We start from the raw sequence: 27,708 nt of genomic DNA, 5'->3' as shown, positions 1-27,708 counted from the left end.
CTGCGGCTTTTCGGCACGCGCGCGGGCGTGTTGGATAACACTGGTCAACAAAAAAAACACATTTTTTTCTGGCCTGGACTTTTGCAGCTGTTCTAGACTAATTTCAGGGTGCCGATTCCAAATCTGATCTCAGATTTGCTCTATCACATCTCATTTTTATGCTATCGGCATATCCCATTCTCATTGATTTTACCCGAAATTAACTCCGTCACTTATGATTGCAAGTTGTTGCGAGTCAGTGACTGCTTTAGTGTTAAAATAAGGTGCTGTGTTTTTAGGATAGTGTGTTTATAATATCATTTTATGTAGATATCCACATTCATTTAATATTTTTCTTCTGCAGTTTTTATTGAAAATGCAATATTTGATATCTCAAAAAACCTGACGTGATAGACAAAAACTGATGCCAGATTTGGAATCAGCACCCCCCCCAAAATCACCTGACAAACCGTTGGAATACCTTATGCCAGAAAAAGTGTGTTGACCAGTGACATTCATTGTTATTCTTGGAAATGTTCATTACGAGCCACCGAACAAATGTGTTGCTCCGGTTAATCCAAAATCCACGTGATCGCCTCAACAGTACAGTAGTTGCAATGTCTTTACAGCGGTGTGGGGCGGAGTTTGATTGATGTCTGATTGGCTGTGGCTCTGCCCAGTGGGCGGAGTCTTCTGCGCAGGAGCAGGAAAGTGCCACCATCAATGAACACGCGCATCATGGGTCCGTCAAAGGTGGTTCTATTTTTAAATCCTTTATATTAAGTTCACTTGCTTGCTTGCTTAGGACCGTGCAAATCTTTCGGTCGTTTTTTAACCCACTTCCCGTGATCCAATCGAGCTGACATTTTCCACACAGACTCGTTGTGCGTGACAATGCGTTTTCGTGAAAATTTTTTTCCAAAATGTTACACTGTTTAGAGAAAAATAAATAGATATTTATTTACCAATTGCTTAATGCTGGCAGACAATTATCTGACCCATAGGTGGCAGCCATCTCAAGCCAGAGGATGAGAGGACTCTAGCCGCCACGCATATAAAGGATTTATAGTGGAAAACTTTGTTTTTACGGGTTATCTTATTAGAATTATCCGCAGCCACCCTCCCCGTCATCACTGCGGATAATCGAGAATATGCTGCAGCTCTTCATCAAAAGCAACCGGGGCACACAAACGACAGCTCAAACAAGTCGGAAATGTACAGCGGTAGCAAAATATTCTTTCAACGTATGTACACATTACAATCTTCTTGGTTCTTTCGGTAAAGTCACGTAGAAGGGAAATAATAAAATAATAAAAATATTACATAAAATTATTCTCACGACGTTTCGGCCACAACGCAAGCAGCCGTCCCTCAGGTGAAGAACAGGTCTGTCGGGGAGACAGCGTCTGACAGACCTGGTCTTCACCTGAGGACGGCTGCTTGCGTTGTGGCCGAAACGTCGTGAGAATTATTCAATTATGTTTTATTTTTATTATTTTATTACTTCCCTTCTACGTGATGACTTTACGGAAAGAACCAAGAAGATGAATGCCTGCAGTCACGAAAGCTTCAAATCGAAATTTAAACGTTACAAGTTACGTTACTTTACACACCCACCACGACGGCTCTCGGCTGTTACCGTGTTGTCATGCGTTGCACAACGCCGGAATAAAATTGTATCTCGAGCGAGCCGGGTCCTGATCCTGGTTGACTCACGCGCCGCGGACTGCGTTAGCGCCACACCGCGGCTCTGTGACTGCGCCCGGCTTGACGGACGCCGCCTCCGGCTGATCTGGAGCGACGCGTCACTGCGGCGGAGGGGCGAGTGGCGGGATGAGCGGTGGGGCCGTGCGGAGGCTGCGCACGCGGACAGGGGAGACGCGCAGATGGTACGACAAACCCTCTCGCGAATGCAGAAACCTCTTCTTGGTTCTTTCGGTAAAGTCACGTAGAATGGAAATAATAAAGTAATAAAAATAAAACGTAATTAAATAATTCTCACGACGTTTCGGCCACAAAGCAAGCAGCCGTCCTCAGGTGGAGAACAGGTCTGTCGGGAAGACAGCGTCTGAATGAACACCACCAGGCTTGGAGCGTCTATTTAAGCTGGGATGGAGGGGGGAAGAGCGCCTTGACAAAAAAATAATTTGCATATCAATAGGAATTTAGCATATTTATGGGAAATGCAGATATGCGATTAGCACTACTTGTGAAATGCGTAGGAGGTTTGGCCGTGCATTATGCAGGATTAGAAGATGAATCTCTACAGTCACGAAAGCTTTAAATCGAAATGCAGAATCCTCGTTCCGGTGGGGAAAGAAAATGGAATATTTAAAAAAACTTTTTTAAAAACACACTTTAATGAAATGTACCGTACTAGTAATTGAAGAACTCCACCACTCCAGGAAGTGGCCCCGAAGCTTGCCACAACGTAAGGGACCGTGGCCAATTACAGCCAACGTCAGTTGAGCGTGGACAATTAGACCCAAGCCGAAACATAACACGTAAGAAATAATGTTTAAAAAATATAGATGTATTATTTTTAATGATAGAATATAGTATTGTCATCAGTATGACATAAGTATACCAAGTTTACAACAACAGACAGAGTGAGTTAAATAAAAGCGTGTAACAATAGGGCTACGTTCCTGGTACCATTGAACAGGGTGTTTGGTATAGCGTCATCTGGTTCAACACCAATGGAGACTAGGCTCTAAGAAAAGCTGTCTCGGGTGTGGACCAATCAACTTCAAGGACAGTGCATATCATTATCAGAGTTGTTTCTTTTTGTTTGCATTTTGACTGCTTGTGTTGTGGTTATTGCAAACATGATCCCTTGTATAAAGGTGTCAGTTTTTGTACCAGATGAAAGGGTAAACACCTATTACTATAAAGAGTATGAATCCTTGCAGTCACAAAAAACTTCAAATCTACTCTAGCACAGAGGTCGCAAACGGGTTTTGATTCCTTACCCGTACCCATACCCGGCCGCACCAGGGTCGCAAACGGGTACCCGTACCCGTACCCGGCTGGGTACGGGTAGGGTACGGGTAGGGTATGGATACGGCCGGGTACGGGTACCCGGCCGGGTACGGGTACGGCCGGGTACGGGTATCGGGTACCTGATTGCGACCTCTGGGATGAAGCCATGTTGCAGGCACGGGTGGGTTGATTCTAGGAACTTGAATTGTGAGAAGAGACAAGACGTTGGGAAACGAGTGACAAACGGTGACTCACCAGTGACTCACGGTCTACCCGTACCCGTACCCGGCCGCACCAGGGTCGCAAACGGGTACCCGTACCCGGCCGGGTACGGGTAGCCGGGTATCGGGTAGGGTACGGGTATCGGGTACCCGGTTGCGACCTCTGCTCTAGCAGCAGCAGTGCGACGCATACCTTGCAAGTGCGAGGGACAATGGGTGAGCAGATGGCCTCTCCGACAAAACTCGGGGGAGGAGGAGGTTGATGAGGTGGACACTTGTCGGCGGGGTCCCTGTCGAGACAAATCAACATGCGTGCTTGTACAGGTGGTTCACAACGACCGCGTCAGGGACGCTTGCGTGTAATGCACGTTGAACTTCTTTCGCACCGTACGTGGCCAACCCGCGCTAAATGGCAGGTGCGGGGTGAAGGACAACAGACTAAACACATGCAGCAGTTCTAGAGAAGTGAGTTTCCAATCAAGAGCAACACTGATGGAGACGCTGCTCGGGGATTCGAATCCACTTTTCAGCCAAAACTGAAGCTGCGAGTGACTGAGCGAGTGGGTGAACGCGGTGCAGATGCCAGCCATCACTTAGTGGCGAACGGCGGCTGTTGTTGTGGGTGTGAGGGGGTGAATGAACGAGTGAGTAGTGGTGGTTAGCGCTACGCTACGCTACGAACCCGGCGGCCCGAGTTCGATTCCCGCTCACGGTCACCAACACCGGTGACGATGATCGGAACCGTTCCTGGGCCTCCCCTAGGTCGACTCAGCCTTAAATAAGTACCTGTGGCGCGGTATGTAGTAAACATCGCTACGAGGGAGACAATAGTGGGTGGGGCGTGGTGCTGGCCACCCACCTCCTCGTGTGCCGTGCCGTGCCGGCCTTTGTCGGTGCTACTCGCTAACAGCACTTGCCCCAACAGTCTGTTAAGGCTACACGGGGGGTCTTTGTCTTGTGAACCAGTGAGTGAAGTGGGTCATCCGCAGCAGCAGCAGCAGTAGCTAGCAGCAGCAGCCATAGCCAGCAGCAGATAAAAGTCAGCAGCAGCAGCCATAGCCAGCAGCAGCAGTCAGCAGCAGCCATAGCCAGCAGCAGTAGCAGCAGCAGCAGTAGCCAGCAGCTACAGCAGCAGCTACAGCAGCAGCAGCCAGCAGCAGCCAGCTACAGCAGTAGCAGCAGCAGCCAGCAGCAGCAGCCAGCAGCAGCAGCTACAGCAGCAGCAGCAGCTACAGCAGCAGCAGCTACAGTAGTAGCAGCTACAGCAGCCAGCAGCAGCAGACAGCAGCAGTCATCAGCAGCTACAGCAGCAGCCAGCAGCAGCAGCAGACAGCAGCAGCTACAGCAGCAGCAGCTACAGCAGCAGCAGCTACAGCAGTAGCAGCTACAGCAGCCAGCAGCAGCTCTCAACAGCAGCAGCAGTAGCAGTAGCAGCAGCAGTCAGCAGCAGCCAGCAGCAGCAGCTACAGCAGCAGCAGCTACAGCAGTAGCAGCTACAGCAGCCAGCAGCAGCTCTCAGCAGCAGTCAGCAGCAGCAGCCATAGCCAGCAGCAGCAGCCATAGCCAGCAGCAGCAGCAGTAGCAGCAGCAGCAGCCAGCAGTAGCAGCAGCAGCCAGCAGCAGCAGTAGTTACAGCAGCAGCAGTAGTAGCAGACAGCAGTCAGCAGCAGCAGCTACAGCAGCAGCAGGAGTAGCAGACAGCAGCCAGCAGCAGAAGACAGCAGCAGTAGCCAGCAGCAGTAGCAGCAGCAGTAGCAGCAGCAGTAGCAGCTACAGCAGCAGCAGCAGCCAGCAGCAGACAGCAGCAATCAATCTACACCTCAGACACCTCAAGCCCCCACCTCTTTCTCAATGGCCCCATCGTCTTTCTCCGAGTTTTCAAGTAACACCAAGCTTGGCTCCAAGCCTCACTTGTGGTCATTTATGGTCATTTATGTTCGCGAAATATTGGGCGCATTACAGATTTGCACGATCGTTGTTATTATGGCGAGTGGCTGAACGGGTGGGTAAGTTGGTGTTGAGGTCGATGAATGGTTACGTGAGTTTTTTGGTGGATGAGTGAATTGGTATTTGAGTGGGTGGGTGGGTAGGTGAGCTGGCATGTAAGAGGGTGACCGAGTTATTTGTGCGAGTGAGTGGGTGGGTGAGCAGTTATTGTGCGAGTTTGTGGTCGAGCGAATTACCGAGTGAACGGGTCTGCGAGTGAGTTGATGTGCTACAGGGTGAGCGAGTGAAGAATGTGTGATTGCGTGGGAGAAGAGAGTGTGAGTGGGTGAGCGAGTGGGTGAGCGATTGGGTGAGCGAACGGATGAACGTGCGATTGTGTGGAAGAGAGGGTGAGCGTGTGGGTGAGCGAGTGGACGAATGTTTGATTGCGCGGGAGAGAGGGTGAGTTGTGGGATGGTATGCTCACCTGCCCAGAGCGGATCCAGACTCCTGAAACTCCCCACTCAGAGGAATTCCCGGGGAACGGCTTAACAGCTGCAAAATCGTCAGCATCAACGTCATCACCATCATCATCCACGACCACCTCACCATCATCATCCACCACCACCTCACCATCATCAATTATGCGATCACTGAGTGTGTGTATATGGGTGGCTATACGAGTATACGTGACTTTTTCGATTTAAAGCTTTCGTGACTGCAGGGATTCATCTTCTTGGTTCTTTCGGTAAAGTCACGTAGAATGGAAACAATAAAAATAATCAAATAAAACATAATAAAATAATTCTCACGACGTTTCGGCCACAACGCAAGCAGCCGTCATCAGGTGAAGACCAGGTCTGTCGGGGAGACAGCGTCTGAGTGAAAACAGACGCTGTCTCCCCGACAGACCTGGTCTTCACCTGATGACGGCTGCTTGCGTTGTGGCCGAAACTTCGTGAGAATTATTTTATTATCTTTTATTTTTATTATTTTATTGTTTCCCTTCTACGTGACTTTACCGAAAGAACCAAGAAGACACACGTGCCTTGTGTGAGCGTGAGAGTGTGGGGAGCGGTGGTGGCGCCAACGATCCCAGTTCGATTCCTGCTCACGACCAATAACACGGTGGCGAACATCTGAACCGGTGCCGAGCTTCCCCGAGGTCGAATCAACCTTACGGACGAGTAGCTGGTGCCGTGTGCAGTAAACATCGCCACTGGGGAGACAAAGGCGGCCGGGCGTGGTGCTGGCCACCCACCACCTCGTGTGCCACAGTGCCGGTAGCCTTCATAGGTGCTGCTGCTACTCGCTAACAGCACTTGCCTCAAAAGTCTGTTGAGGCTACGTGCATGAATGTGTGAGTACATGTATACGTGCGAGTGCATATCTCGGTGTGTACATGTATGTACATGTATGTGTGAGTGCTGATGTGTGTGTACATGTATGTACATGTATGTGTGCGTGCGTGCGTGCGTGGAGAAAGTTACCATCTGCACGTATCTCCTCAGCTCACGTTCTCGTTCCCCTCTCCACTCGTCCCCTCTTCCCTGCGAGCCAACGGTGGCCGTGCCGTGTCCGGCGGTGGTCGTGCCGTGTCCGGCGGTGGTCGTGCCGTGTCCGGCGGTGGTCGTGCCGTGTCCGGCGGTGGTCGTGCCGTGTCCGGCGGTGGTCGTGCCGTGTCCGGCGGTGGTCGTGCCGTGTCCGGCGGTGGTCGTGCCGTGTCCGGCGGTGGTCGTGCCGTGTCCGGCGGTGGTCGTGCCGTGGCCGGCAGTGGTCGTGCCGTGGCCGGCGGTGGTCGTGCCGGGGATGGACACGGACACGGCGGGGCTGCTCATGCGTCTGTTATGGCTGCGGGTGTTTGCTGCGCAAGTGGCGGTGCCGGAGGTGGATGTGGTGACATTGAAGAGGGGCGGAGTGGCGACGGACGTGTCTCCGTTAGCGATAGACTGCTGTGTGATAGGGACAGTGTGGTGTGTGTTAGCGATAGACTGCTGTGTGATAGGGACAGTGTGGTGTGTGTTAGCGATAGACTGCTGTGTGATAGGGACAGTGTGGTGTGTGTTAGCGATAGACTGCTGTGTGATAGGGACAGTGTGGTGTGTGTTAGGGATAGACTGCTGTGTGATAGGGACAGTGTGGTGTGTGTTAGCGATAGACTGCTGTGTGATAGGGACAGTGTGGTGTGTGTTAGCGATAGACTGCTGTGTGATAGGGACAGTGTGGTGTGTGTTAGCGATAGACTGCTGTGTGATAGGGACAGTGTGGTGTGTGTTAGGGATAGACTGGTGTGTGTTAGCGATAGACTGCTGTGTGATAGGGACAGTGTGGTGTGTGTTAGGGATAGACTGGTGTGTGTTAGCGATAGACTGCTGTGTGTTAGGGATAGTGTGGTATGCGTTAGGGATAGTCTGGTGTGCGTTAGCGACAGTCTGGTGTGCGTTAGGGATAGTCTCGTGTGCGTTAGGGACAGTCTGGTGTGTGTTAAGGATAGTCTCGTGTGTGTTAACGACAGTTTGCTGCGCGTTAGGGATAGTCTCGTGTGCGTTAGGGACAGTCTGGTGTGTGTTAGGGACAGTCTGGTGTGTGTTAGGGACAGTCTGGTGTGTGTTAGGGATAGTCTCGTGTGCGTTAGGGACAGTCTGGTGTGTGTTAGGGACAGTCTCGTGTGTGTTAGGGATAGTCTCGTGTGCGTTAGGGACAGTCTGGTGTGTGTTAGGGACAGTCTGGTGTGTGTTCGGGACAGTCTGGTGTGTGTTAAGGATAGTCTCGTGTGTGTTAACGACAGTCTGCTGCGCGTTAGGGATAGTCTCGTGTGCGTTAGGGACAGTCTGGTGTGTGTTAAGGAACGTGTGGTAGACGTTAGGGATGTTCTCGTGTGCGTTAGGAACAGTCTGGTATTCGCTACGGATAGCGTGGTATGTGTTAGCGATAGTGTGGTGTGTGTTAGCGACAGACTGCTGTGCGTTAGGGACAGTCTGCTGTGCGTTAGCGATAGACTGCTGTGTGTTAGGGATAGTGTGGTATGTGTTAGCGATAGACTGCTGTGCGTTAGGGAAAGTCTGGTGTGCGTTAAGGACAGTGTGGTATTCGCTAGGGATAGTGTGGTGTGTAATAGGGACAGCCTGGTGTGTAATAGGGACAGTCTCGTGTGTGTTAGGGACAGTCTCGTATGCGTTAGGGATAGTGTGGTGTGTGTTAGCGATAGTCTGGTGTGTGTTAGGGATAGTGTGGTATTCGCTAGGGAGAGTGTGGTGTGTGTTAGGGACAGCCTGGTGTGTGTTAGCGATAGTCTGCTGTGCGTTAGGGACAGTCTCGTGTGTGTTAGGGATAGTGTGGTATGTGTTAGCGATAGACTGGTGTGTAATAGGGACAGTGTGGTATGTGTTAGCGATAGACCGCTGTGTATTAGGGATAGTCTGGTGTGCGTTAAGGACAGTGTGGTATTCGCTAGGGATAGTGTGGTATGCGTTAGCAATAGATTGGCGTGTAATAGGGACAATCTGGTATGCGCTAGGGATAGTGTGGTGTGCGTTAGGCACAGCCTGGTCCACGTTAGCGAGGGATGCGTGCGTGTTATGGACAGCAGGCGTGTATTTGTCGGGGCTCAAGTCATGCAAATTGTGGATGGACGCGTTCTGGCCGGCTGTGTCCGCGTCAGGTCCGATTGCGACTGTGCTGCTGCTGCTGCCGCTGCTGCTGCTGCCGCTGCAGCTGAGCGTGGTTGCGGCGCACGCGGCGGAGATGGGCGCGTACGCTGCCGTGCGGCCAGAGGCGCGCACGTCGTGATCGACCGCCGTGTACCCCGTCCGTGCGGCGGGGCTCGTGATGCGAGCGTCGGGGTTGGCGGCGCTGTGCGTGCCGTGGCCGGCGGTGTCCGCGTCCGCCGTCTCGTGGCGGACGAGGCGAGAGAGCGCCAGCGTCGTCTTGTGTCTCCACGCCTCGAGGGCTCGCTTCTCCCAGGACAGGCGCTCCGTCTCCGCGCGGACGACGCGGAGGCTGCAGGGAACCCGGCACACGAAGAAGCGCGCGCGCTAACCGGAGCGTCCACCATCATCCCGTGTCTCCAAACGTGTCCCCCGTGTCTCCAATCGTGTCTCTGTGTCTCCAATATGTGTCTCCGTGTCTCCAATCGTGTCTCCAATCGTGTGCCCTGGTGTCTCCAATCGTGTGCCCTGGTGTCTCCAATCGTGTCTCTGTGTCTCCAATCGTGTCTCTGTCTCTAAACGTGTCTCTGTCTCCAAACGTGTCTCTGCGTCTCCAATCGTGTGCCCTGGTGTCTCCAATCGTGTGCCCTGGTGTCTCCAATCGTGTGCCCTGGTGTCTCCAATCGTGTGCCCTGGTGTCTCCAATCGTGTCTCTGCGTCTCCAATTGTGTGCCCTGGTGTCTCCAATCGTGTGCCCTGGTGTCTCCAATCGTGTGCCCTGGTGTCTCCAATCGTGTCTCTGTGTCTCCAATCGTGTCTCTGTCTCCAAACGTGTCTCTGTCTCCAAACGTGTCTCTGCGTCTCCAATCGTGTGCCCTGGTGTCTCCAATCGTGTGCCCTGGTGTCTCCAATCGTGTGCCCTGGTGTCTCCAATCGTGTCTCTGCGTCTCCAATTGTGTGCCCTGGTGTCTCCAATCGTGTGCCCTGGTGTCTCCAATCGTGTGCCCTGGTGTCTCCAATCGTGTCTCTGTGTCTCCAATCGTGTCTCTGTCTCCAAACGTGTCTCTGTCTCCAAACGTGTCTCTGCGTCTCCAATCGTGTGCCCTGGTGTCTCCAATCATGTGCCCTGGTGTCTCCAATCGTGTGCCCTGGTGTCTCCAATCGTGTCTCTGTGTCTCCAATCGTGTCTCTGTGTCTCCAATTGTGTCTCTGATTGTGTCCCCCGTGTCTCCAATCGTGTCTCTGTGTCTCCAATTGTGTCTCTGTGTCTCCAATCGTGTCTCTGCGTCTCCAATTGTGTCTCTGTTCCTCCAATCGTGTCTCTGTGTCTCCAATTGTGTCTCCAATCGTGTCTCTGTCTCCAATCATGTCTCTGTGTCTCCAAACGTGTCTCTGTGTCTCCAATTGTGTCTATATCTCCAATTGTGTCGCCCGTGTCTCCAATCGTGTGCCCTGGTGTCTCCAAACGTGTCCCCCCGTGTCTCCAATCGTGTCCCCCGTGTCTCCAATCGTGTCTCTGTGTCTCCAATCGTGTCTCTGTGTCTCCAATCTTATCCCCCATGTCTTCAATCTTATCCCCTGTGTTTCCAATCGTGTCCCCCGTGTCTCCGTGTGCTCATATCCTTGCCTTCCTGCGTGGAGTTTATATGGTACAGGTACAATGGGAGGCTGACCGCTGCCCGGGTGCGGTGAAGCGATGACTCCCTCTGTGTTGATGATCTGGTGACTGCTGCTCAATCAGGAGTTGGTAACTCAACTGCTGAACCTGCATTGTGCCACTTAGTGGTGGGGCCTTACTATTGTAATGGCAGTAGAGTCTACCTGCGGTGCGAGTGGACTGGTGGCCATGGGAGGTAATGACAGGGGAGTCAGCTTGCAGGACGAAGGGACTGGTGGCCACGGGAAGTAATGACAGGGGAGTCAGCTTGCAGGACGAAGGGACTGGTGGCCATGGGAGGTAATGTCAGGGGAGTCAGCCTGCGGGACGAAGGGACTGGTGGCCACGGGAGATAATGACAGGGGAGTCAGCTTGCGGCACGAAGGGACTGGTGGCCACGGGAGGTAATGACAGGGGAGTCAGCTTGCAGGACGAAGGGACTAGTGGCCACGGGAGGTAATGACAGGGGAATCAGCTTGCGGCACGAAGGGACTGGTGGCCACGGGAGGTAATGACAGGGGAGTCAGCTTGCAGGACGAAGGGACTAGTGGCCACGGGAGGTAATGACAGGGGAGTCATCTTGCAGGACGAAGGGACTGGTGGCCACGGGAGGTAATGACAGGGGAGTCAGCTTGCAGGATGAAGGGATTGATGGCCACGGGAGGTAATGACAGGGGAGTCATCTTGCAGGACGAAGGGACTGGTGGCCACGGGAGGTAATGACAGGGGAGTCAGCTTGCAGGACGAAGGGACTAGTGGCCACGGGAGGTAATGACAGGGGAGTCATCTTGCAGGACGAAGGGACTGGTGGCCACGGGAGGTAATGACAGGGGAGTCAGCTTGCAGGATGAAGGGATTGATGGCCACGGGAGGTAATGACAGGGGAGTCATCTTGCAGGACGAAAGGACTGGTGGCCACGGGAGGTAATGACAGGGGAGTCAGCTTGCAGGACGAAGGGACTAGTGGCCACGGGAGGCAATGACAGGGGAATCAGCTTGCGGCACGAAGGGACTGGTGGCCAAGGGAGGTAATGACAGGGGAGTCAGCTTGCAGGACGAAGGGACTAGTGGCCACGGGAGGTAATGACAGGGGAGTCATCTTGCAGGACGAAGGGACTGGTGGCCACGGGAGGTAATGACAGGGGAGTCAGCTTGCAGGACGAAGGGACTAGTGGCCACGGGAGGTAATGACAGGGGAGTCATCTTGCAGGACGAAGGGACTGGTGGCCACGGGAGGTAATGACAGGGGAGTCAGCTTGCAGGATGAAGGGATTGGTGGCCACGGGAGGTAATGACAGGGGAGTCATCTTGCAGGACGAAGGGACTGGTGGCCACGGGAGGTAATGACAGGAGAGTCAGCTTGCAGGACGAAGGGACTGGTGGCCACGGGAGGTAATGACAGGGGAGTCAGCTTGCAGGACAAAGGGACTGTGGGCCACGGGAGGTAATGACAGGGGAGTCAGCTTGCAGGACGAAGGGACTATGGGCCACGGGAGGTAATGACAGGGGAGTCAGCTTGCGGGACGAAGGGACTGGTGGCCACGGGAGGTAATGACAGGAGAGTCAGCTTGCAGGACGAAGGGACTGGTGGCCACGGGAGGTAATGACAGGGGAGTCAGCTTGCAGGACGAAGGGACTGTGGGCCACGGGAGGTAATGACAGGGGAGTCAGCTTGCAGGACGAAGGGACTATGGGCCACGGGAGGTAATGACAGGGGAGTCAGCTTGCGGGACGAAGGGACTGGTGGCCACGGGAGGTAATGACAGGAGAGTCATCTTGCAGGACGAAGGGACTGGTGGCCACGGGAGGTAATGACAGGGGAGTCAGCCTGCAGGACGAAGGGACTGGTGGCCACGGGAGGTAATGACAGGGGAGTCAGCTTGCGGGACGAAGGGATTGGTGGCCATGGGAAGTAATGACAGGGGAGTCAGCTTGCGGGACGAAGGGACTGTGGGCCACGCGAGGTAATGACAGGGGAGTCAGCTTGTGGGACGAAGGGATTGGTGGCCATGGGAAGTAATGACAGGGGAGTCAGCTTGCAGGACGAAGGGACTGTGGGCCACGGGAGGTAATGACAGGGGAGTCAGCTTGCAGGACGAAGGGACTATGGGCCACGGGAGGTAATGACAGGGGAGTCAGCTTGCGGGACGAAGGGACTGGTGGCCACGGGAGGTAATGACAGGAGAGTCATCTTGCAGGACGAAGGGACTGGTGGCCACGGGAGGTAATGACAGGGGAGTCAGCCTGCAGGACGAAGGGATTGGTGGCCATGGGAAGTAATGACAGGGGAGTCAGCTTGCGGGACGAAGGGACTGTGGGCCACGCGAGGTAATGACAGGGGAGTCAGCTTGTGGGACGAAGGGATTGGTGGCCATGGGAAGTAATGACAGGGGAGTCAGCTTGCGGGACGAAGGGACTGGTGGCGAGGGAAGACGACGGTAGAGTCTGCTGGTGGAGCGAGCGTCCAGTCAGCAAGAAGGTTCCGGAAGGGGGGGCGTAGCCTCAGTCCGTATATAAGGGAGATGTGCGGGAGACTTGGGGCACCATTGGAACCTCCTTTGCCAGTATCAAAATATGATAATTGTTTTTTTACCCTTTTATCTGGCAACAAACCTGACACCTTTTTAACAACACCATGTGAGACTAGGCTCTAAGAAAAGCTGTCTCGGGTGTGGACCAATCAATTTCAAGGACAGTGCATACATTATCAGAGTTGTGTTTTTTTTTGTTTGCATTCCGACCGCAGGTATTGTGGTCAATGCAAACATGGCTCCTTGTTAAAAAAAGGTGTCAGTTTTGTTGCCAGATAAAAGGGTAAAAAAACAATTATCAGACTTGGGGCAGTTGCAGTGGGGTCTCCGCCTGTTCGAGTGAATGTGTCTTCATTAAATAAACCATCTCAAGAAAAATATGTCAAGTCGTCTTTGCACTATCATTCCCACCGAACATAACGCATCTACCCGGGCATTTTATGCAGTAAAATACCCCACCTCCTCGTGAATGATGGGGCAGTTGTGGAGAAAAACGATGACCTCCCACACCTGGGTAGTGAGCTTGTGACCAGTACCGGTTTGGCGGCAGAGGTCTTACTCCAAATCAGTCGAGCAGCATTATCTTTTCATCGGCTGTGTAATGCTGCTGTGTCGGAAGTTTCCTAGTCTATCGTTCCATACGAAGCTGCAATGGGGAGACAAAGACCGCCAGGCGTAGTGTTGGCCACCTTCCCCTTCAAGTGCTGTGCCGGCCTTCATAGGTGCACGCTTATAGCACTTGCCCCAAAAGCCTATGTAGGCTACACAGGGGATCTGTGTCTTTGTTTGTGTGTGAATGAGGATCTACAAGTGTGTGTATAGCTCCCGGTATCTCCCCAAGTCTCCCCATGTGTCCCAATGTCTCCGTATCTCTCCCATTTGTCCGAGCATCACCTCGCCTGGTATACAGGAGGTTGTGGATTTAATCCCAACCCTGACGCCCGATGTACGTCTGGAGTTTGCGTGTTCTCCCCGTGGTCGCGTGGATTTGCTTCCGGGTCCACCGGTTTTACCCTCCACATTTAGAATAAACTTTGAATAGTATTTGGCTGCTATAAATTCCCAAATGATAAGCCACTAAATTGAGCTACCATATGCGATAGCCTTCTTCAAAAGAGCTATACGGCTCAGCGGGCCTAACCTGGTAAAACAAACATTCAAAATAGTTTCTAGTTTTAGTTGAACAACCGATTTCTCCGTGTTATCTCTGCGTCTCCCCTTGCCTCACCACGCCTCCCACCATCTCCCCGCGTTCTCTCGAATCTCTCCGCGTCCGCCCCCCACCCCCGCTTATCTCACCGTTGCTCGTGCTCCTGTCGCAGCGATGTCATCTCCTCCTCCCGGAGGCGAAGTGTTTCCCGCATCGAGGCCTCCATCTGCACGGCCTGGTCCCGGGCGGCCTCCTCTGTGTGCAGCAGCCTCTTCAGCTCCTCGACCCGAGCGCGTCCACCCCTCTCCACCGCCTCCCTCTCCTTCACCTCACGGTCTCTCTCCTCCACCACCCGGTCTCTTTCCTCCTTCAACTGGTCTCTCTCCTTCACTACAGAGTCTCTCTCCTCCTTCAAACGGTCTCTCTCCTCCTTCAACCCAGCTCTCTCCTTCACTACAGAGTCTCTCTTCTCCTTCAAACGGTCTCTCTCCTCCACCACCAGGTTTCTGTCCTTCACTACAGAGTCTCTCTCCTTCACTACAGAGTCTCTCTCCTCCTTCAAACGGTCTCTCTCCTCCTTCAACCCAGCTCTCTCCTTCACTACAGAGTCTCTCTTCTCCTTCAGACGGTCTCTCTCCTCCACCACCAGGTTTCTCTCCTTCACTACAGAGTCTCTCTCCTTCACTACAGAGTCTCTTTCCTCCTTCAACCCATCTCTCTCTTCCTTCAACCCGTCTCGCTCCTCCACCACCAGGTCTCTCTCCTCCTTCAACTGGTCTCGCTCCTCCTTCAACCCATCTCTCTCCTCCACCACCAGGTTTCTCTCCTTCATTACAGAGTCTCTCTCCTTCACTACAGAGTCTCTCTCCTCCTTCAACTGGTCTCTCTCCTCCACCAACTGGTCTCTCTCCTCCACTACAGAGTCTCTCTCCTCCTTCCACCCATCTCTCTCCTTCACTACAGAGTCTCTCTCCTCCTTCAACTGCTCTCTCTCCTCCTTCCACCCATCTCTCTCCTCCTTCAACCGGTCTCTCTCTTTCACCACCAGGTCTCTCTCCTCCTTCCACCCATCTCTCTCCTCCTTCAACTGGTCTCTCTCCTCCTTCAACTGCTCTCTCTCCTCCTTCAACTGGTCTGTCTCCTCCTTCAACTGGTCTGTCTCCTCCTTCAACTGGTCTCTCTCCTCCACCACCAGGTCTCTCTCCTCCTTCCACCCAACTCTCTCCTCAACCTCTGAATGTCTCTCCTCCACGAACTCGGAGTCTCTCTCCTCCTCCTCCTCCACCACCACCGCCACGTCCGAGTCTCTCTCCGTCTCCATGTCGTCCCCACGCTCCACCACCTCCGAGTCACTCTGGGTCCCTGTGCCGTGGTTCGGCTCCGCTGCCTGCTTCACAATCAAAAGAGACGCGAAACCCTGAGCGTTAACGCGGACTTAACGCGCGCATTTGCGCAGTCAGAGATTCACAGCAATTGCTGTCTCGGGGGCTAGGCCACGTAAGGCACTTACCCACATCTATGTCGTCGAGAAGGCCTCCCCCCCCTCCCCCCCACGACCTCTGACACACAGCCAAACAAAATGGAATCGTCCGCGCGGCGTGCGAGCGTTTGACAGCGCTCCGATTATTACCGTAGACACGGCTCGATTCGCCCGGCGAGGTCGGGAGAACAATTGTCGCAATCGCAATTTTGCGATTAGATAAGCGACGTGTTTCACCCGAGTCCTCGCCCGCATGTTGAACTTCTTTCGCATTTGTACGTAGCCAGCCGTGCTAATCGGAGGTGCGGGGGAAGCAGCAACAATCTAAACACAAAAAAGCAGTCCTAAAGAAATTCGTTTTAAATCCAGATGATTTAAGTGCACAGCTCCAGCGGCTTCCTAATTATCGGAAGAGCGTTCCAGACGGCCGCAGAAGCAGCGCGTCTGAAAGCGCCGCGCTACGCAATGGCCGTCTTTGTTCGATGAGCGAGCCGAAGGCCGCTCTGCGAGTATGACGACCGCAGTTCGAGCGATGGTGGTTCATGCTCCTTGACCAGATCCGTGAGTTGTTGCGGTTCAATTGTTGGCAAGCGCTTCGTGCGCGCAACGAACGCCGTCGCTCGCGATCAGCCACGTCACCACACAAGCCTCCCTTCGTCCTGCTCCCCTCCCCACCTCCCGCCTCCCTCCCCCCGCTCCATACTTCACCTTCTCTGCTTGCACCGTGGGACTCTGCTCTGTGAGATGAGCGTCTCTCCTCTTGCAGCACCGCACCACTTGCGCCAGGGTCTGCGGCAAACGTGCACGCGGGACAGACAAAGGGGGCCCCCCGTGTAGCCTTCAAGGGACCGTTGGAGCGAGTGCCGTTAGCGGGTAGCAGCAGCACCTATGAAGGCCGGCACGGCACACGAACGGCCGGGTTGGCGAGCACCACGCTCGACCGCCTTGGTTTCCTCAGCGCTGATGTTTACCGCACAACGCACCAGGTACTCATTCGAGGCTGAGTCGACCTCGAGGAGGCCCAGGAGCGATTCAATTCAGGTTATCGTTACTGGTGTTGGCCGTGAGTGGGAATCGAACTGGGGTGGCTGAAGTTCTTAGCGCGGCGCCTTAACTGCCACTCTACCGCTCCCCACAAAGATTCCCCGTGCAGCCTTAAACCGTTGGGGCAAGTGCTGTTAGCGAGAGGAACCTATGAAGGTAGGCACGGCACAAGAGGGGGTCGGTGGCTAGCACCACGCCTGGCCTGGCGCTCAGCGGCCGTGATTCAAAAATAAACGTGGAGGCAGAGACGGCAAAACCGTGCAGACCTCTCCAGACGGTTGGCTACGTACGTTTGGCTACGTACGTTTGGCTAAGTTCGACGTACATACTAAACTATCTTTTACTTTAGAAGCGACCGGGCTACAAATTAATTGGCTTATCATTACGTGGAAATTTCTAGCAGCCAAATACCACGGACGCATGTTTCAAAATGGAGGGAAAAACCCGGAGGACCCGGAGAAAAATCCATGCAACCACGGAGAGAGAGAGACACACAAACTCCAAATATACAGCAGCAGGCATCGTCAGGGTTCGGGAACGAGCCCACGGCCTCCTGTACACCAGTCGAGGTCGTTAACATCTCCTAGCCACCGTGGCGAGACAGAAGTGGACCACCCCTCACCTCATCCAGCTGCCTCACCACCGCCTCCCTGCGCCGCTCCATCTCCACGGCGACGTCCAGGGCCTGGCGAGTCTCGCGCAGCCTGCTGAGGGCCCAGGCGAGGCGGCGCTGGGCGACTCGGTGACGTTTCCTCTCCCTTGTGGAGGGGGGGGGGGGGGGGGAGGTAAGGAGGACGCAATCATTAAGCATTATTGACGGCGATGACGAATCAGCGATCACCATTGGAACCTCATTTGCTAGTAAAAAATAAAATTGTTTTTTAACCTTTTTTTTTACTGGCAAATGGGGTTCCAATGGTGTAAATGCTTCACCCCGAGGTCTCATACTATGATGGTGCGCTGTCTTTGAGTTGTGCGCCTTTTGGCGTCATCTGGTCCAACCCATGTGAGACTAGGCTCTAAGGAAAGCTGTCTCGGGTGTGGACCAATCAACTTCAAGGACAGTGCATACATTATCAGAGTTATGTTTTTTGTTTGCATTATGGCTGCAGGTATTGTGGTCTATGCAAACATGACTCCTTGTAAAAAAGGTGTCAGTTTTGTTGCCAGATAGAAGGGTAAAAAACCAATTATCATGTTTTACTGGCAAATGAGGTTCCAATGGTGTAAATGCTTACCCCGAGCTCTCATACTCTAATGGTGCGCTGTCTTTGAGTTGTGCGCCTTTTGGCGTCATCTGGTCCAACCCATGTGAGACTAGGCTCTAAGGAAAGCTGTCTCGGGTGTGGACCAATCAACTTTAAGGACAGTGCATACATTATCAGAGTTGTGTTTTTTGTTTGCATTATGGCTTCAGGGAATTGTGGTCTATGCAAACATGACTCCTTGTAAAAAAAGGTGTCAGTTGTGTTGCCAGATAGAAGGGTAAAAAACCAATTATCGAATCAGTGATCGCGAATCATTGATTACAATCAATTCAGTGGGGCCACTGGTGGTGCTCATCATCGCCCGTTTACAGCCGAGTCGGTGCTGGAAATTTCACGTTTCTATGGCGGAGCCCACACACATTGTCGCTCATTTTATCGACCCTGGAGAGAGGGAGGGAGGGATGATGATGGGCCGAGTGAACCCCACCCCCCAACCAGGATGTGAACTCATGTCCATCCCATTAGTGAGTCGCTGGGGCTACCACCGAGTCACCTGGTCAACAGCGTAAAAAGACGATACAAGTCAAGGCCGTACTGACAAGATTGGCAGTACAGACTGGGAACTAAGAAATTCGGTGTCTACCTCAGGGCATAATACAGGCTTTTTAGGTTAGATCGCGTAAATATAAATGTGTCGTTAAACCCGCGACCACCCGACAGAGCCAAGATAGAAAGGTTTCTCACGTAAACAGAACGTGCCAGTTAGTTACTAGTACAGCACTAGTGTAGTGTAGTGTAATGGTACAGCACTAGTGTATAGTGTAATGTATAGTGTATAGTGTAGTATACTAGTACAGCACTAGTGTATAGTGTAGTGTATAATGTAGTGTATAGTGTAGTGTATAGTGTAGTATACTAGTACAGCACTAGTGTATAGTGTAGTGTATAGTGTAGTGTATAGTGTAGTATACTAGTACAGCACTAGTGTATAGTGTAGTATATAGTGTAGTGTATAGTGTAGTATATAGTGTAGTGTATAGTGTAGTATACTAGTACAGCACTAGTGTATAGTAGTGTAGTGTATAGTGTAGTATACTAGTACAGCACTAGTGTATAGTGTAGTGTATAGTGTAGTGTATAGTGTAGTATACTAGTACAGCACTAGTGTATAGTGTAGTGTATAGTGTAGTGTATAGTGTAGTATACTAGTGTAATGCGGGCGTAAGCGACCTTCCGGATGTGACGTCACGGGGGGTGGAGTCATGTGACGTGGGGGGAAGGTTCGGGGCTTTAAGCGGGTAAACCGGAAGGGGAAGGCAGTCGGGGTGTGAGCGGAATAGAGTGAGGCCACGCGGGCGAGTGTGGAGAGGGGGGGCGCCGACGGCCATCGGGAGCCAACCCCGAAGATAAGAGGAAGCTGCGGAGTGGTGTGCAGCTGCAGAGAAGACAGCCGGGAGGGCTGCGTGTTAGAGGCAGCGGTGTGGCTGCCAGGAGGAGCTGCGGAGAGAGAGGGAGAGAGGGCTGCTTGTTAGAGGCAGCAGTGTGACTGCCAGGAGGAGCTGCGGAGAGAGAGAGAGAGCAAGAAGCTGTCAGAGCTGCGGAGGGAGAAGAGCAGCAGCGAGTACAGCCAAGGGGGGCTGTGTGAGAGAAACAGCAGCAGAGCTGCTGTTGTGGATCGGGCCGACATTGGAGTCAGCACCGTGGAGAAGCTACAGAGTAAAGACAGCCGTGTGGGTGTACAGCACGAACCGAATAATAAAGGACACTGGGACAGACATCGTGGTCCAGTCGTTTATTACACTGGTGTCGGAAGTGCAACGGCATGTCGAAACAAGTGAGGAAGAAAGTTAATCCGGCGCCTGCATCGGCTTCTTCGTCCGACGACGACGAACTCCCTCCAACCACGGATCCTGTTGGGGTGGTGGAGGAGAGCCCGGCTGAGGCGACCACGGGAACGGGAGTGGAGGATGTTGGCGCGGTGGCGGGTCCGTCGACATCATCAGACGCGGATCAACGATGGCAAGCGATGGCGGTACAACTGGAGGCACTTAAGGACGTCCTGGCGCATCTATGCCATCTCGTCGCGCCAGGGACGATGGATGATGCAAGTGGTGCTCCGCGGGCCGCCACGTTGCCTGTCCTGCCGCCGCCATTGCCCACGCGGCAAGAGGCCGCCATTTTGCGCGCTCCGTGGCGCCAAACCGCCATCTTGGCCACGCCGCGGGCCGACGCCATTTTGAATTTGCCACCACAACCACCACCATTGGAAGACGGCGGGAAGAGGAGTCGGAGTCGCCACCTTACAACGGTTAAAGAATTTTCCGTCGGTGGGGACTGGAGCGCGTTCGCCTGCCGCTTCTTGGCGGCGGTACGCACAGCAAGATGGACCGATGCGGAGGCTTTGGAGGTGTTACCGACTCTCCTGGACGACGAATCTGTCCGATTCTTCCGTTCCATAACGACCGATAAGAAGGCAACTTTATGTGGTGTTTTTCAAGAAATGGCCGATGCTTATGAGCCACCAGATGATGCGCATCGGCGATTCGCTCAACGACAACGAGCACCAGAGGAGTCGCCCGTGGCGTTCAGGGGTGCGGTGCTGGAGCTGGCCATGGCAGCTTATCCTGAGACGCCACAGGACCTGCTCGAGCCTCTCATATTAGGGAAAATGTTGGAGCTGTCTCGGGATCTAGGGATCCCCATGCCTGTGTGTGGGCATGAGAAGCTAACTTCCCGGACGGCTGCTAAGTGTCTCGATGCGCAATTCAACCTCCGTCGCTGGAAACAAGTGACGGCGTGGACGGGGGGGCCCGTCAAAGATGGGGATGCGCTGGGGTGGAACCCTGCGCAGGCCGTCTATGTTCCGGATGACCGGGGCCCTCAACAACTGACGGCCGCCTCCGCTCCATGGACGGGACGCGGCGGGCCGAGACCGCGCGCGGTGCTACCAGAACGGGGCCGTCAGGAGGCGAGGCCTGCGCTTCGGCGCAACGAGGCCGAATGTTTCCGCTGCGGGCGTAGGGGCCACTACGCCAGAGACTGCTGGGCCCGCTTCCCGGCTCCGCCGCAGCAGGAGGCCTCGGCACCGGTCAAGTCGGCTAAAGATCCTCCGAAACAGGCATGTCGGCACGCACCAGACACTCGGCAAGGCTTTCCACCTCACCCACCACCTGTGTTGCGCGATCCTATTGTTGTTGTTAAAGAAAGGCCATCGACGGGGCCTTGTCATTCAGTTACGCAGTGGCGCAAATTGGCACGGAGAGTTGTCGCGGCCGCTACGGGTTCGTCCACTGTACCGGGGTCCATACAAGGTGTGGACGTGCGCATTTTGGTCGACTCGGGGGCGTCTGCGACTATTATATCGGATGTCATTTTCCATCTGTTGGGCATTCCGTCGGGGGCTGTGCGTCCGGTTTATGGGTCGTGCGTCGCTGCGAACGGGGGTAGCATGGGCATCGTGGGTCAGGTGGATGCTAAGATATCTATTGGGGATGTGTCGGCCTCGGGTGTTGTGTTGATATCGAGATCTTTGGCGGTTCCTTGTTTGTTAGGCACCGATTTTTTGGCTAAGATGCCCATTTTGATCAAAATCAATGAGAATTGTATTGAACTGCCGGGGGGCCGTCAAATCTCGTTTCTGCCGTCGCCCTGGGGGCGACCTGCTTCGGCCGTACAAGTGCAGGCGCTGTCCGTCGCATCTGTGGACATCCCACCTGGTACACAGATGCTTATACCCTTGCGGTATCGGAAGCCCCTGCCTGATCGGCTAGGAGCAGTAGGGGTCTTGTTGTCACCGTCCGCCACGATAACAACCGGGTTGGCGTTAGTGGGGGCACAGACCATCGTCCGGCCGGATCAATTACCGTTTTTACAGGTGCTTAATGCGGGGGGAGAAAACGTCCGTGTCCCGGCCGGTACGGTTGTGGCACATGCCACTACGGCGTTTGCGACCCATGATTGTCCACATAGCCGGGGAGTTGTTGCTGGGGTTTCCGAGCCAAGGAGTTCGGATGATCGTTGGGTTGCTCAATTATGTGACGAAAATTCTTCCCTGTCCATGGAGCAACGTGGTGCGCTGCGTAAATTGTTGTTGACATATTCCGATGTGTTCAGCTCCGATGATTTGGATTTGGGCCGCACTTCCTTGCTTTACCATCACATTGAGACGGGCGATGCTGCCCCTATTCGATTAAATTCGCATCGGATGAGTCCTGCGGAGCGAGAACACGTACGGGGGGCAGTGGAAGACATGTTGGCTGCGGACATTATATCGCCATCTAACAGCCCATGGGGCGCTCCAGTCGTCTTGGTTAAGAAGAAGGATGGCAAATTGCGATTTTGTGTTGATTTCCGCAAATTGAATAAGATATCGGTGGCAGATGCGTACCCTCTGCCGCGTATGGATGACTCCCTCGACGCATTGTCGGGGGCTAAGTTCTTTTCCACACTGGACCTCTCTTCGGGATTTTGGCAGCTTCCCCTTGACGAGTCCTCACGGGAGAAAACCGCATTCCGTACGCCTCAGGGGTTATTTCAATTCAACTGTCTCCCGATGGGATTGAATGCGGCCCCTGCTACATTTCAAAGATTGATGGAGCTCGTTTTGACGGGGTTGCAGTGGGAGACATGTCTTATATATTTGGACGATATCATTGTCTTCAGCCGCACATTCGATGAACATTTGACGCGGCTGGAGACAGTGTTCACGAGGATGCGTTCTGCCAAATTGAAATTCAAACCAAAGAAATGTCACCTACTGCAACGGTCCGTCCGCTATTTGGGGCACATTGTGAGCGCTGAGGGAGTGTCCACGGATCCGGAAAAGACGGCGTGCGTCCGGGATTGGCCGACTCCGGCCACCGTGGGGGATGTTCGGCGGTTTTTGGGATTTGCCTCGTATTACCGAAGATTCGTGCCGGGTTTTGCGACGATTGCGAGGCCTTTGCATCTCCTTACGGGTAAAGGACGGAAGTTTGTTTGGGGACAGCCGGAGGAGGCGGCCTTTCGGAGTCTGCGTGATCTATTGGCCACGGCCCCAACATTGGATTATCCCGATTTCGATCACCCATTCATTCTTGATACGGACGCGAGTGACACAGGTATTGGGGCGGTGTTATCACAGTCTAAAGGGGGTGTAGAGCGTGTCGTGGCGTATGGTAGCCGAGTCTTGTCTCCTGCGGAAACCCGCTACTGTGTCACTCGCAGAGAACTATTGGCGGTTTTTTTTTCCTACGGCAATTTCGACCATACCTCTACGGTCGTTCTTTTATTGTGCGTACGGATCATGCGGCCTTGCAATATGCCCTTAAAATTGACCAGCCATCCGGACAGTTGGCACGTTGGTTGGACACGCTACAGGAATTTTCCTTCCAAATTCAACATCGGAAGGGTGTGCGCCATGCGAACGCTGACGCACTTTCCAGATTACCGCGGCGCGGCCCTTGTAAATGTGAGTCGGGGACGCATAGGTGTTCGCCGATTCCAAACCCCCCTCAGCCGCTCACGTTGGCCGTCGAGAAGTCGGACACTCCGATGGAACCGGGACCGGCTGACGGGGTTTTGAATCTGCCGCGGTCTGTCTGGATCCGGGAACAGATGATGGATGAGTCATTGGTGTCCTTGCGGAAGCGGTCTGCTAAGGACAATGGGAGTCCGAGTACGGTTGTGGGGCCGCAAACCGCTCTCCGAGATGGTCTGCTTATGTGGCGGGAGGGGTTCCAGGAACGTTGGCGCCTGGTGGTACCAACGTCCTTGCGGTTCGAGTTGATTAGAACCCTCCATTGTGACACTCTCTTACATTTAGGGGTGCAGAAGACCTTGTTGACGTTGCAACGTCATTATTTTTGGCACGGCATGGCGACAGATGTCGTAGGGCACGTGCGCGCGTGCCCTGCGTGTGCACAACGTAAGCCGCCGAAACATCCTTACGTGCCGCCTCTCCAGTCGATTCAGGTGTCTCGAGTCAATGAATTGGTGGCACTGGACATATTGGGACCTTTTCCACCATCGGCGAGGGGTAATAAATATTTGCTGGTAGGGGTTGAGTACCTCTCCCGTTGGCCGATGGCCTGGCCGTTGCCCGATCAGTCGGCCGCGGCCATTACCGACGCCTTTTTGTTTGGGTATATTATGGATAAGGGGGCGCCTGAGAGACTCCTCACGGACCAGGGCAGGAATTTCTCTTCTAAATTATTGGCGGAAGTGTGCGCGGGCCTTGGGACTAAGAAAGTACGGACATCCCCATACCATCCGCAGACGGATGGTATGGTTGAACGGCTGAACAGGACATTGTCTGCCATGCTTTGCCATACCGTGAGTGAACAACAATCAGATTGGGATCTGCACATCCCCGGGGTGCTTTCGGCGTACAGGATGACGCCTCATGCGGCTACAGGATATTCGCCGTTTTACCTTATGTATGGTCGGGAAAACGTGCCGCCGGTGGATGTGCAATTGGGAACTGGGGTGAAGGGACCTCGGAAACCACTTCCTGAATACATTCAGGACACGGTTCGCCGAGTCACGGAGGCGCGGGAGAATGCCCGCGTGGCTACGGCCAAAGCCCAGGCCCGGAACGAGCGATATGCGCGACGGTCTGAGGGGGAGTGCCCTTGGAAGGTTGGGGACCTAGCCTGGCTTCATTGTCCACAGGTACGTCCGGGGACCTCGCCGAAATTGCACAAACCCTGGCATGGTCCCGTACGCCTCATTGCGGTTCCCAACCCACAGACAGCACGCGTCCAGATTGGGTCTCGTCGCTGGGTTGTGCATACGTCGCGCTTGAAACCATATGTTGCTCCCTTACATGATGCGTCATCCCCCAATGTTGCCTTGCCGGGGTCTGTTGCTGCTGACTCTCCCCTGCCTGCGTCCATTGATTTTGCTAGAGCGCCTGTCGTACCTGTTCCAGACAGGCCGGCCGTGACATTGCGGGGGACGAGGGGCCCTGCTCGGAGGACGCCTGCCAGGTCTGCGGGACCTTCGAGCCCTGCAGCGCTTCCGACCCAGCTGCGGGCACGGTCACAGGACAAGCCCAAGACTAACTCTTTAGAGACACGGGACGGCGGTGGACTTCCACCTGCGACAGGGGGATTACCCCCTGTCGTTCCTCGACTTTCATCGCGTTCCCGTTCTGCGAGTGGGCCGCCGACCGTCCGGGACGGGCCGGCGACCCGCACACGTTCCAAATCGCTTACGTTTCGTTGAGTGTTGTTGTCTTGTTATTTTCTTCTTACACTTGTATTTATTGCATGCTTTTTGTACGCTCGTTGATGTTAATTGCGTTGTTGTTGTTGTTCTTGCTGTTACATTGTATGCTTAGTGTCCTTTAGGGGGGGAAGCTCGGTTCGCCGCATTACGATTTGCTATTGGTCAGCCGAGGTCGGCTGGGATTTTTCTACGGGGGAGGGTGGTGTAATGCGGGCGTAAGCGACCTTCCGGATGTGACGTCACGGGGGGTGGAGTCATGTGACGTGGGGGGAAGGTTCGGGGCTTTAAGCGGGTAAACCGGAAGGGGAAGGCAGTCGGGGTGTGAGCGGAATAGAGTGAGGCCACGCGGGCGAGTGTGGAGAGGGGGGGCGCCGACGGCCATCGGGAGCCAACCCCGAAGATAAGAGGAAGCTGCGGAGTGGTGTGCAGCTGCAGAGAAGACAGCCGGGAGGGCTGCGTGTTAGAGGCAGCGGTGTGGCTGCCAGGAGGAGCTGCGGAGAGAGAGGGAGAGAGGGCTGCTTGTTAGAGGCAGCAGTGTGACTGCCAGGAAGAGCTGCGGAGAGAGAGAGAGAGCAAGAAGCTGTCAGAGCTGCGGAGGGAGAAGAGCAGCAGCGAGTACAGCCAAGGGGGGCTGTGTGAGAGAAACAGCAGCAGAGCTGCTGTTGTGGATCGGGCCGACATTGGAGTCAGCACCGTGGAGAAGCTACAGAGTAAAGACAGCCGTGTGGGTGTACAGCACGAACCGAATAATAAAGGACACTGGGACAGACATCGTGGTCCAGTCGTTTATTACACTAGTACAGCACACCGGTGTGTTGGAGAGTAAATCCACATCATTTACATTTACAAATGTTGTGGATTTACTCTCCAACACACCGGCGCGTGCTGTACGAGTAACGAATTGGCCACGTTCTGTTTACGTGACAAAACCTTCACTAATTGGCTGTGTCGGGTGGTGGCGGTTTTAACGACACACATTTTTATTTACGCGATCTAACCCAAAAAAAAAAACTGTATTATGGACAACATTGGTCGCGGACGGACGCCTTCTTACGTGTTCAACCGACCTACCTCAGGGCAGCTGCCCATGGCCCCATCTCCTCCCCGCGCCGCTTCAGGAGGACGAGAAGGAGGTTCACGATGGCCGGCATACGTTGCAGTCCGCCGCTCAGCATGGCCGCCGCAGAGGCGGGGGGCGGCTGCTGCTGCTGTTGGCGGAGACTCGAGACGCGGGTGACGTGGGGAGACGCGGGGACGCGTGGGGAGACCGAGGGAGACGCGGGGACACCGGGGGAGAGACTGCGACACGCAGCGAGATTAGGGGAGCTTCGGGAGGCTGGAGAGACGCAGCGAGACATAGAGAGGTCAGGGGAAACACGGGAGGTTGGAGAGAGACAGGGAGACAGACAGTGACCAGGGGAGACACGGGGACCGCAAAAGAGACTGGAGACAGAGAGGGATGGAAAGCAGAGGGGAGAAGAGGGGGAGTGCGGGAGAGCGAAGAGTCTCTGGGGAGAGAGACCCGGGGAGTGGGAGTCCTCTGTGTGCGAGAGAGCGCGCAGACGCTCCGGTGAGGGGTCACTGTCGTGTGCAGGTGAGCGTGGTGCAAGTGAGCGCGCGGGTGAGTGCGTACACGAGTGTTCGCTACGTGGTGCAGGTGAACTAGCATGTGAATGTTCGGGTGTCCGCTTGTTCAAACCTTCTGCTTCACTGTGAGGCGAGTGGGTAAGTGAGCGTTCAGGTAAGTGGGGAGTTGAATAGTCGGGCGAGTGTGTAGGCGAGTATTCAGGTGAGTAGGTGGGTGAGCGTTCATTCAATTGTTCGTGTTCATCGCGAAGTGAGTGGAGAGGTGAACGTGTAGATGAGTGATGATTCAATCCTTCAGCTTCATCGTGAGCTGCACGTGCGGGCGAGTCTTCAGGTGAGAATGTAGGCGAGCATTCGGGAGAGTCCATTGATGCACGTCGATCCAGTTCTATGGCCTCCTCTCCACGTGACTCCATCGACCGACCCCCACAATGCACCATTGCTGCCGCTTGCTCCGGGGAATTGTGGGAGCCCAGCGAGGGTGGCTGCCCCCCCACGGAAGTCACCGCCATCCTGGCTCGACTGACCAATCAGGAGCCGCCTTGGGAAACCCCGTTAGCCAATGGAAGGGCTGGCTTGGGAGAAAGATTGCCGTGGCGATGGTGGTGGGTAGCTGAGTCTGTGGCGGGAGGGAGATGGGAAGGTGAGCAGCTTGGTGAGTAAATGGGTGGGAGGTGTAGGGGAGGGTTGGCGAGTGGGTGAGCAGCGAGGTGAGTAAATGGGTGGGAGGTGTAGGGGAGGGTGGGCGAGCGGGTGGGTTGGTGAGTGCGGGGGTGAGTGAGGAGGTGGGTGGGTTGGTGAGTGGGTGAGTGAGTGAGTAGTTGGGTGAGTGAGTGAGCAGTTGGGTGAGTAAATGGGTGGGAGGTGTAGGGGAGGGTGGGCGAGTGGTGGGTTGGTGAGTGCGGGGGTGAGTGAGGAGGTGGGTGGGTTGGTGAGTGGGTGGGTGAGTGAGTAGTTGGGTGAGTTGAGTGAGCAGTTTGGTGAGTAAATGGGTGGGAGGTGTAGGGGAGGGTGGGCGAGTGGGTGGGTTGGTGAGTGGGTGGGTGAGCAGCTTGGTGAGTAAATGGGTGGGAGGTGTAGGGGAGGG

The 27,708-nt window shown here is 54.4% G+C and overlaps 1 protein-coding gene across 1 annotated transcript; it reads right to left on the bottom strand.

The window, feature by feature from the left end:
• Positions 1-116: 116 nt before the first annotated feature.
• Positions 117-27,133, bottom strand: LOC144740200 (uncharacterized). Its single transcript, XM_078623054.1, has 9 exons — positions 27,059-27,133; positions 26,106-26,242; positions 17,220-17,375; positions 16,282-16,411; positions 14,243-15,483; positions 6,599-9,107; positions 5,596-5,663; positions 3,376-3,472; positions 117-1,836 (listed from the first exon to the last, which is right to left on the bottom strand). The coding sequence occupies exons 1-9, from the start codon at positions 27,131-27,133 to the stop codon at positions 1,711-1,713; spliced, it is 4,539 nt and encodes a 1,512-aa protein (XP_078479180.1). The 3' UTR covers positions 117-1,710.
• Between the last annotated feature and the right edge of the window lie 575 nt (positions 27,134-27,708).

Source organism: Lampetra planeri, unplaced genomic scaffold (genome assembly GCF_965212315.1).
Source record: "Lampetra planeri unplaced genomic scaffold, kcLamPlan1.2.h2 scaffold_196, whole genome shotgun sequence".
Lineage (NCBI taxonomy): Eukaryota > Metazoa > Chordata > Hyperoartia > Petromyzontiformes > Petromyzontidae > Lampetra > Lampetra planeri.
This window is presented reverse-complemented; position numbering and strand designations above follow the sequence as displayed.